Raw genomic sequence first — 11,173 nt, 5'->3', positions numbered from 1 at the left:
TTCGTGAATTCTCATCAATACCACTGTAAAACTCTTACCGTCTTACAGAATTAAATATGTACTTTCGTAGTTAACTGCAATTAATTAATGCCCTATCATAAGACCCACTTTGTCTCGCCTTTATATCGACATTTTAAGAAAGTAGGCCAGATAGAAAGAGGAGAGAGAGACTGATAGCATTTTCAATCTTTTCAAATTTCAAGTTGGGGAACCCAATTTTTCAAAGTGATTTCTTGAAGATTCACGACAAATGAAATGCCACCTGGTGGCAGACTAATAGATTTTTATAGATATAGGTGTACGTATATTCGCCGTCAAATGTAACGGCGAAACGACGTTAATTCCATCTTCACAAAAGCTACAACGGCAATTATCAGCTCAGCAATCATTGTCCTACTTCTGGTCATCCAGCTAGCCTCTCATGCCCCCACAAACTAAATTCGAAGCTTTACCGGAAACCACCGGAAATTCACCGGGAATTCTGCTACTTTCAACCAGCAGAGACCTTTTTCCTTGAAAAACCTAGATCTTGTTATACAGACAGGTAAGGGAAAATCTGAAGTTGTTGCTTTGGAAACAGGTCTACTAGTATTTTTTCTTGATCTTCTCGTGTTTTCTTGAATATAGAGTTTCTACTCTATCTGAGAAAACTGGTTTCAAGTAATTTCCAGATTTTCTCCTTTTGGGTAGTCAGTTTGTAACGCGTTATACATGCAAATTCAAGATTTTCTTAATTAATTATTTATTATTATTATTATTTTTTTTCGAAAAGGAACTTGCTTACACTTACTATTGTTTTTTCTTGAACTTTGGTTATGCTTTAAGTTCATGAAGTGGATCTGCAGTATCAAAGCAAGCATGACCAATTCTCAACACCCCCCCCCCCCCCCCCCCCCCGCCCCCCGGCTTTCTGGGGAGTTTTCTCCCTGAAATTCTTGCTCTAATTATCAATAGTGAATTATCTCTTTCCTGTTGAAGTTTATGCTGATTCTATCATAATTGTTCAATATTTATGGTGGGATATAATTGCATGCAGGATTCCTCTTTGAAAATGTTTTTGGTGCAGTCTATTTTCTCTTGAAAGAGTGGGGGCATTAGTTGAAGTTCTTCTTTATCTCACAGTTAATTGGGAAAAATATGAACCAAGAACGGGATAAGTTGAGAATTCAGCAAACTTTAGCACAATTTTCTGTCCATGATGGTATAAATTACGAACCAGTTCACCTTCGAAGTTCTAGGAATGGGAGTTCATGTTATGAGTCATCTGAATTATGTTCAGAAATGCCTAGATTTTCTGCGAATTCACAAGCTTTATTGGGGCATAAAGATGAAGTAATGGTACAAGAATCGAATAGAGGGGTTGGTGAGTCTTCTTTTGGTAATCTTTCACGCACAATGTCAAGTTGTGATCCACAATGTTTTAGCACGTGGAAGAACATTGGTTCACAATCAAGCGGTGATTGGATGGCTGATCCGTGCCCAGTGTTCGCTGGGACTCTCTCCAGTCCGTTGAAAATGATCCACAATGGTTATCTAGAATCAAATTCTTCGTTGATCAACCCATTGGCTGATGTTTCAACCCAAAATGGCCAAAAACCTTATGGGAATCTGCAATGTAATTCTTCATTTTTCCAAAATCAACTACATGATGTTGCTCCAGCCAATAGTCGAATCACTGGTCTAAAAATGGCTTCCTTTAGGCAAAATAATGATGAAGAAACTAGCCAAGGTCTGTGGGCAGTCGGTGGAAGTGAACTACTACTACTTCCGGGCTACGCTGATCAGTTGCGCCTTAAAAGTGGCGTGGAGTGGTATGGTGGATTGGAATATGGAGAAAATAAAAATATAGATAGAGACCACACAACAACTGCTAATGATAATTCCAATTCTCAGGCCCTCTCTTTATCACTTTCATCAGTACCATCACCTAAAGTACGCATAGAGCAGACTGTTGAAAGAGACATTTCTGCGGATTTGCACTCCAGAAATGTTAGTCTTAGTAACATTCCAAATTCAGAGGCCATGAATTCTGCATATTTGTCTTCCAGTCCAAAATTTTCATTTGATAGTAAAGCTGCAGAGAGTTTTCCGCAACATACGGTGGGAAATTCGACTTTTGCTCATCGATATCCTGGTCCACTTGGTCCTTTCACTGGTTATGCAACTATTCTGAAAAGTTCAAAATTTTTGAAGCCAGCACAACAGCTGATGGATGAACATTGCAATGGTGCCAGTGCTAAGCACTTTGAAATGCACGAGGCTTCACCCGACAAAACTCTTAAAGAAGTTGTGGCTTCTGGTGATAGTGTCTGTGCTTTTGGACCGGTACTAAAAGCAATACCTGGTGATTCCGACGGCTCATCTTTTACATTTCATGGTTCAAATGGGACAAGCCAGGAGCCTGGAGGTACGAGCAGCAAAATAGATTCTCACTGGTCTGAATATTTACAGAAGAAGGCTAAACTATTATACATGAAGGATGAGGTTAGTACTCTTTATTTGCTCGTCACTAGCTATAAACTATTATCAAGAATACTTTTTTATCAGTGTATGCTTTTAGCGTGTATGATAAGATGGCCGGGATAGTATTAAAATGAGGATAAAACTAATTTTAGTAATGAAATTTAGAGTAAAGAATCATATCCCAATAATGCTATCTCCTAGGCTTCCAAGTTTGGAGAAAATTTGCCCTTAACAGCGTTTTTGAATTTGCTTGTGGAAACTATTGCTGGAGAAAGTCTACTATTGACCGCTTGCAGTTCTGGACTCCTAACGAACTGGTTATGGACTTGGATTCTTCCTTTGTTGGGCCAACGATAACTCTTCAAGTTGTCGTATCATCAAAGCCGACCCTTATTTGATCTCATTCATTCATTATTTTAGCATTACTTCACAGTTCTAGCATCTCCTTTCTTGTATGCTCATGAGATCGAAAGTGGCTCTGAATGCAAAAAAGTGTATATAATATTATTAACCAAAGCAATAATTAAATTTTGACTTTTCTTTCAAGGAACAAAACATAGGAACCAATCCTAGATGTAAAAAAAAAAAAAACTAGGCAGTCACCTTATAAAGTTACGAAGAACATTTATTAGAATCAAAATAAATAAAAAGAAGTTATTAAACCTATCAGCCGAACTATCCTGTCTGCTTACTCCTACACGCCATTAGATGTCTAGTTTGGCCATGAATGTCTTCACCTTTTTGTGCTCTAGGATTTTCATTATTATAGAAACCGAACAACTATCAACAACAGACTAATGAACAAAGTATGCTTTAAGAATAAAAATGAAAGTATTTTTGCATGGTGGGAAATAATGTTGAAAAGGAGTGTCAATTGTGAAAGAATACCTTGGGATTGATTGGATGGGGTGTTCAGCTTTATGTTAATACTGGTAATGCATTTGAAGCTCGAGCCAATCAATAATTTAAAGCATAGATTCCATGTTAATGAATTGCTTCTAAAAATTGATTTAACCTAAGATGGTTTTGGGTAGTGTGGTGACTTTCGACCAAGCCCACAAATATGCAAATCCCTCCTCCACTGAAATCTAGCGCCCTTTATAATCTGAACCTTTTACAAAATTAGGTAAATAATATCATAAATGTTTGTGTTTTAAGTACTTTTGAGTAGAACTTTAAAACTGCTTTCTAAAGGGGTCCCCAAGGTTGATAAACTCAATGGGCAGATCTTAAACAAGTGCGATATTAAAAACTAATTCTTTAATTGACTTTTACCTAGAATTAAGTTTTACCACGGCTTGTATTTCTTAGTTAATTCGACCTGCATGTTTCTACAGTTAAGCCTTTGTTTGGTACGGATTAAAATGTTGATAAAAATTTATGTTAAAGTCAATAATTAATTTTATCAATATATTTGGTAGGACCTATAACTTTTCAATCACATATTTCATCCATTTTTATCCAATCTAAAGTTGCTAAAAATATGATTTATAGCTACACCAAATTGGGGCTAAATAAACTCATCCATATTCCCCATGTTTAATTGTGTAACAAGTACTTTTTGAATATAACTTAAGCATAAGACTATTGTAAATAGGGGAGTCAAATTGGTTGTAGACCCATCAGTAGGCCTTTAACGAGCACTTTCTTATTTGTGTGGCTCTGTGGACCTAATTTTCTATTAGATGTACCACTCTCCATACGTATCCTATTTACTAAGAGGGTTTCCTAAGAAGAGATGTCTAGTCTAACACCATTATTACGAGTACTTTGGGTATAACTCATTAACGCCCGGCAGGATAGCGATTATCTTGCAAGCTAGCTGTAACCAATGATTCACAAAGAGAATACAAAAGAAAATGCCTTAGAACACAGGGAAATTCTCTGAAATTAACTTAATTTTATTATCAATGCAAAAGGACGAAAATTAACCCACAAGTTGGGTTAAATAGTTGCAAAAATACGAAATTATCGAAAAATTACCAAAAATGGCAAAATCCTAAAAATTACACCAAAATAAAATTTGAAATAAAAGAAGTTGCCAAAAATTTGGTTCAATCCGGATTCTCTTAGCATCTAGAAAAAAGGAAACGAAATATTACCATAAATAGTAAAAATAACTAAAAATTGAATTTCGAAAAGGAAAACAGCGGATTTAGGGCTTGAAGTTGACGCCCACTGAGCGTAGCTTGGTGACCACGACGTGCGCGCTAAAGAGAACTTTTTGGATTGGAGCCATAATAGCGATTCTGATAACCGTAGTCAAAGTTATGGTCAAATTACCAAAAAGTCCCAAAATTGTTCCATCTTTGCACCGATCCGTCATCTCATGGTATCTCAGCGCCATTGGCAAACTATCTGACAGATCTGTATCACTCGACTCGAATGCTTCTGCATCACTCATCCTTGAAATCTACATGTAAAGAGGACATGCTTAAAGTGCTTACACCCAAAATATAGAACTTTCTTAAGCAATGTGGTACTCGAAGAGTCTTAAAAATAAACCTGTATGAACCGCTATCAACTCTCGTGCTTCCAACCGCCTCCATTTCCACAAGCCTTATAAACCGCCATCTAGCCTAAAGCCCCAACCTCGACCATATTACGATGTCAATGATAAAAGAAAGAAAAAAACAACCAATCCCGTACTTGGTCAGAACTTGTGGTGAGTTGCAAGATTTAATTAAACCACGATTGGTGACACATTTTATACCCTTTCTAATGGCAAAATAAATAAAATTTAACTTAGGAGGGAGACTCGACCTGACCTTCAACAAATGAATCACAAGGAATAATTTTTTTTGTTCTAAGGTGGGGAACACGTTTAAGTTATGAAGTTTCTACACTTCATGCGATCCAGTGATGCTCCTTGTACTTCTACAACTCATGATCGCTTTCTTAATATTTATTGTTCGATAGTAAGGTTTAAGATTTTTGGTATCCGTGGTAGTGGAAAACAATGTCTCATTTTGGGAGATGGAGTGATGTCAGCCTCGAGTCCCATGCAATAATGTGTCTAAAATCATTCTTGTCACAAGCCATCGAATCTTCAAATACACCAATTGTTCGGGAAAAAAATCCCCTAAATGCGCAGCGAAAACAATGGATAATATAAATATAAAAAATGTGCTTGTGGGATAAACCTAATTTAATATGGTTGGACAAAGCCAACAATCACAGAAAAAGAAGGTTTTGTTAACTCACAGAACCTCACGAGTTTCCTAACATTCTCTCCCTCCCAAGCAATGTTGGAATACTCAGTGTATACTCTGCACAGCGGCTGGTTCCTTTCTCTTTCTCTTTACATATGCCCTCTCCAATTGTGGCGACTGTATTATGTTCTTGACTGCGACTTTCTAGATGGGACATTAAGTAGTACAACTATATAAATAGAAATTACAAGAAACCTAAACCCAATTAGCTTAGGTTAGATTCCTTGTTCGTCAATGGAGGATTCCTTTTGCTTCTTTACTTTTATATCTTCCCTTAGGCACTGCTGCAACATGTTGCTGTTCCATCTGTTCTCAAATTAGATTACTGCATGATGCTGAATTTATGTTATTGGTTTGAAATCTTTAAAGCAATTTCTATTTGACCGCTTGACTAATTAAGATTGTGAATGAACTCCTACAACAATCCCTCGCATCCTTACGGATACAACACACCCTTTTTATGTAGAAAAAAGAATATGAAGGACAACAATGACTAATCTAAATACACCATAACTCCAGGTACAACGCAAGTTGTTTTAAAAAAAATTGCGGAGGATTACTCTTTGTGCATAGGGTGAGAGCTGAAATCTTTGGTTGTGGGGTGGTCATGGCAGTGGTAGGTGTTTGATGGTGCAATGGGAGTAGGAGTGGGCTGGCCTGCTTTGAGATGGCATTGTTGAGTTGGATGGTGAAGATATATATTTTAGTCTGTCTTTTACTTCTTTTCTTGTTTAAAGTTGTGTGCAATTTTTTTTTTTTTTTAAACAAATATTTAACAATCTTTTTGGGTTTCTATCAGTAAGGACCATCTATACCACAAAACTATAGGTTGGAGGAGCTTCACAAGGAGAAAATTTGGGGCTAAAAGTGCAATAGGCTATAAGTTGGAGAAGAAAGATGCAATTTAGCTCATTAACGCTGTCCTAATGCTATCTTGAGGTTTATCCTAACATCACCTCCCTAGAGTGAACTAATGGCTTGTCGTTTGCTTGAGAAATATTGTGACATAACTATGATTCACATTTTGTTGAATTGCAATTTCAATTTTCTAATGCTTTGCTTCTGAATATGAAAATTTGTTAAGGTTTTCCCATTCTTTGCAATTTCTTTTATTGCATTTTGATGTCCGTCTTTGAAGGACATACCAAGTGGACTAAATTAGGTAAGTTTATTTCGATTGAACCTCTTGATCAGAGGACCCTCCACTTATGTATGTGGATTATGAGACTTGTTATTTTTATTGGACAATACTATCTCACTGAAATTTTCTGTTATCACGATGTGGTCTACGTATTTTGACTTCACGTGTTTCCCATTTTAGATGTGAACTATTTGGTTAATTTGAAATATCCACTCAAACAAGGTTGGTTTAATTTAGCAGGATTTGAGAAAATCCATTACATATGAAAAGTAGAAAAGAAAATATAAGCACAGACTTGTGTAATGAAATTTTGATGAGCATTTTGGAGCATTTATTGGTCTTGTATCAATTCACAAATTCTTCCATTATATTTGTTGAAAATGAACTTATAATAGATGAGTTTATTCCCTTTCAACCTTCCTAATATCTTAAATGGAATTTATTCTTACGGGAGAAATTTTGAACTTTAGAATATGTGATGTTTTACTTAATATAAAGCAATGACCGCAATCTTTAATTTGTCTCTTGAGGAGGTAGCATTTTGATTTGTTTGTGTAATGAATAGCAAAATGTTTTCAACTGAGTAGTTGAGCGCCAATGACAACACATGGGGTGCTAGTAGCAGTTCCCTTTCAATTACTTTATGAATCTATAACCTTAAATATGAAATTAAGTCATTCAGTCATAAGAGTACCTGCATTATATTAAAAGCATTGCCAGTGCATTTAAAATCATTGGCATCTCTTCATTGAGATGTGAAATTTGATTTACGGAAATGGATTATATGTATAGATTATACCTTAACTGGAATAAGAACAACTGTTGAGTTTATTGTTGATTGAGTATGTCTGCAAACCGAGATCTACCTGTTTGGTTAGAAATAGATGTGTGATAGGCACATAATTGTGGATTCTTCTTTGGTTAATATGTACAAGGGCTTCTTTTGTGAATAATTTGACATTTGAGATTACAACGTTTTCTTCAAGCGCATTGGTAGTGGTATCTAATAAGATTTGTTATCTAATAATGAATGCTGGTTTAGTTAGCATATTTTGCAATTTGAATACTTTGTTATTTGAATGCTCGTAATCTCCTTTATACGGTGATTTAAGTTTGCGCGCGTGTGTTCAATGCATATTTCTAAAGTTTGTCAAGATACTGTAGTATTTTATCATGTGTGTTATTATTGTTGTTTTTATTTTGAAGGTTTGCAGAAGGTATAAACAGTATCATCAGCAGATGCAAATGGTAGTTTCATCCTTCGAACCTGTCTCAGGTCTTGATGCAGCCACCCCATACATCTCTTTAGGTCTAAAGACAGTCTCCAGACACTTTCGTTTTCTAAAAAATGCAATAGCTGACCAACTCAGAAGCATAAGTAATGCTTTGGGAGAAGATTCATCATCTCCCACTGCTGGCACAAGCAGTAGTAAAGGTGATACTAGTGGTTCAAGGTTAAAGTTCGCTGATAAAAGCTTTCAAAAGCAGAAAGGTGGGTGCTATACAGGCTTTCTTGATCCCCAACAACACGTCTGGAGACCCCAGAGAGGCCTACCAGAACGTGCAGTGTCTGTTCTTAGAGCTTGGCTCTTTGATCATTTCCTTCATCCGTAAGTCTCTCTTATCTACCTATCAATTTGTTCGTGGCACGTTCACCTGAAAATATACTCGAGGCACATGATGCATGCATTTTTACTCGCACTCAAATTTTAGTGGAAGTAAATTTATGTGCAGATATCCAACAGACACTGATAAGCATATGCTGGCTGCACAAACCGGCTTAACCAGAAACCAGGTAATTGGCATTCATCAGGAAAAAGAAAAAAAATAAAAAAATACAAATCTTATCGACTGCAGGCTGAATTCCTTGGCTTTGATTCATATTATAGATATGCCGCAAGCCAACTGCTCTGGGGCTTAATGTGTGCTTTCTATCATAAGAAGACATGTAAGCTTTCCGATAGTTGAGCTAATTTCCATTTTTCATGCTAGGTTTCTAACTGGTTTATCAATGCTCGGGTTCGTGTATGGAAACCCATGGTTGAAGAAATACACATGCTAGAAACTAAAGGAATGACAGAAACCGGATTGAATGCTTCAAAAACTGATGGGAAATCCCCAACTGAAGGTTCTGCTCAATTGAAAGGCATCCAATCTATCAATACACGTGGCATAAATGCAGCTTCTGATAAGCAAATGGATTGCTCAAGAACTAGCCCATCAGAGTGCCAAGGGGACGGGCTGAGTGCAGAATTATGGAATCAGGAGAAGCGTTCAAGAGTGGAGTATCATATACCTGATAGCATGGATGGATCATTCATGGGTTTCGTGCCTTACCACCAGGGTGGACTGGAAATTGGAGGGCTAGGTGCCGTGTCTCTAACGTTGGGTCTCAGGCAAAGTGCGGAGAGTGCCCAGCAAATGCAACCAGAGCATCATCTAAGACAGCATATTGGGGGCCAGATTATTCATGATTTTGTAGGTTGATTCATGCAGTTGCGTTAGGTGGTGGTGAAATTAGCTAGAAATAAAATCTAAGAAAAATTTACTTCAGCCTATGCTGCAAAGCTTGGTAAAACTGTAGAACCAAAACAAACAGATGATTATCCGGATTATATTACTGGAAAAAGAATTATATATTTTAATTGTCGATGTGAAAATTTGTAGATGTTTTCTGAAAGAATTTGAACCTTTGCTGTGCATAGCTGCAGCATCACGGACTTGTGTTCACAAATAACCTTGCCAGCTCGTTTGATTGCTTGTCGGGTTCATGGAAAAATGGCAAATTGGAAATTTTATTTTAAGATATACGGCTTACATCATATGCATAGTGTAGGAAACCAAGATTATGACAGGGAATCAAGAGATTTGGAAAGATACCTAAATCTTTCCTTAAATGAATGGATTGATAGTTTTATTGTTCTTCCTAAATTAGTTGATTGCGTTCCTTTCTTATTTGTATTATTGTATTATAAAAGGGTGTAGATTGATGTACATTATGTATGAAAGAAATAAGAAAACGAGAATTCTTATTCTTTTTTCATGGAATCAGAGCTAGGTTGGGCATCTAATTGACAACCATGGCTGAAGCCCTCGAAAATAGCATGGGGTCTATTTCTTCTGGCTATCCTCAAGCCGAAACAAAAAACAACCCCATAATGTGCTCTAATGGTCTCGAGGGTGCCTCATTACAACTCATAGTCGAGAAGTTAAAATGGAAAAAATTACCGGGAGTGGGCGTAGTCAATTAAATTGGAAATTGATGGAAAGGGCAAACTTGGTTATCTGACCAGTGAAACGAGAAGACCTTCCGACGCTAAGCTCCTGTCGACGTGGAAATTGGAGAACTCCATAGTCACTACTTGGCTTGTAAACTCAATGAAACCAGCAATCGGGAAAACCTACATCTTCCTTCCAACCGCAAAGGATGTGTGGGAAGCCGTAAGAGAAACATATTTAGATTCAGAGAATGCGTCCCATATCTTCGAAATAAAAACTCGTTTATGGTAGGCTAAGCAAGGATCAAGGGAGGTAACTGAATATTTCATAGAGATGACGACCCTGTGGCAGGAACTCGATCTCAGCAGCGAAGAAGAATGGAGCTGTGGCGACGACTGTACAAGGTACAAAAAGAAATTGGAGAATGAAAAAGTCTGAGTTCTTGGCCGGTCTTAATCACGACTTGGACGACGTCAGAGGTCGCATTCTCGGCCGGCGATCGCTCCCATCAATTCGCGAGGTCTTCTCTGAGGTTCGACGGGAAGAAACCAGACGACAGATTATGTTGATCGAGAGTTCTCTTGGCCCAAATGAAGTATCAGCTTTGTTATCCTCTAAAAAACATGGGCCTGCGGTAGAAATGAAATCTGGGCCAACAAATAACGGCCCAATAAGTGGAAAAGACACGTCTCTTGGGCCTGTGCATGGTAGGAGTAATGGGCCAGCTTTAAATAATGGATTTGAAAACTTGGGCTTGTCCTCTAAAGGAGCAATATATGGATTGGGCCAAAAACAACAACGTGGTCTGCAATGGTGCGAACATTGTCACAAATCGGGACATAAAGATGATACCTGCAGAAATTTACATGGAAAACCTATTGATTGGAAGCCAAAACAGAACACTAGGAGCAGGGGATATCAAGCAGAGACAAAAAATAACTCTACTCAAAATAATGCATTCAACTCCGAACAATTGGAACAACTCTACCAAATTTTCTCTAGTTTCCAAACATCCAGTCAGACCCCTCCTAATGATCCTTCTAGCTCCCTAGCCTATAAAAGTAACTTCTTAAGAGCTTAATATACATCCTCAAGATTTAAAACCCCCTGGATAATTGATTCCGGTGCGTCGATCATG

At 37.4% G+C, this 11,173-nt stretch overlaps 1 protein-coding gene across 1 annotated transcript; it reads left to right on the top strand.

Annotated features, from left to right (window-relative positions):
- Positions 1 to 246: 246 nt before the first annotated feature.
- On the top strand, positions 247 to 9,468 carry LOC111393841 (BEL1-like homeodomain protein 9). Its single transcript, XM_023019561.1, has 5 exons — positions 247 to 544; positions 1,037 to 2,484; positions 8,023 to 8,426; positions 8,551 to 8,611; positions 8,809 to 9,468. Exons 2-5 carry the CDS (start codon positions 1,138 to 1,140, stop codon positions 9,301 to 9,303), a joined length of 2,307 nt encoding a protein of 768 aa, XP_022875329.1. The 5' UTR covers positions 247 to 544; positions 1,037 to 1,137; the 3' UTR covers positions 9,304 to 9,468.
- Positions 9,469 to 11,173: the final 1,705 nt, after the last annotated feature.

This window comes from Olea europaea, chromosome 4, assembly GCF_002742605.1.
Source record: "Olea europaea var. sylvestris chromosome 4, O_europaea_v1, whole genome shotgun sequence".
Taxonomy (NCBI): domain Eukaryota; kingdom Viridiplantae; phylum Streptophyta; class Magnoliopsida; order Lamiales; family Oleaceae; genus Olea; species Olea europaea.
The sequence above is the reverse complement of the archived record's forward strand: the minus strand, read 5'-3'. Positions and strand labels throughout refer to the sequence as shown.

Excerpts from the sequence above, each read along its gene's own strand:
- LOC111393841 (XM_023019561.1), top strand. The coding sequence starts at position 1,138 with ATGAACCAAGAACGGGATAAGTTGAGAATTCAGCAAACTTTAGCACAA. Across the intron at positions 2,485-8,022 it reads TATTATACATGAAGGATGAG|GTTTGCAGAAGGTATAAACA; the intron begins GTTAGTACTCTT and ends TTTATTTTGAAG. Across the intron at positions 8,427-8,550 it reads TTTGATCATTTCCTTCATCC|ATATCCAACAGACACTGATA; the intron begins GTAAGTCTCTCT and ends ATTTATGTGCAG.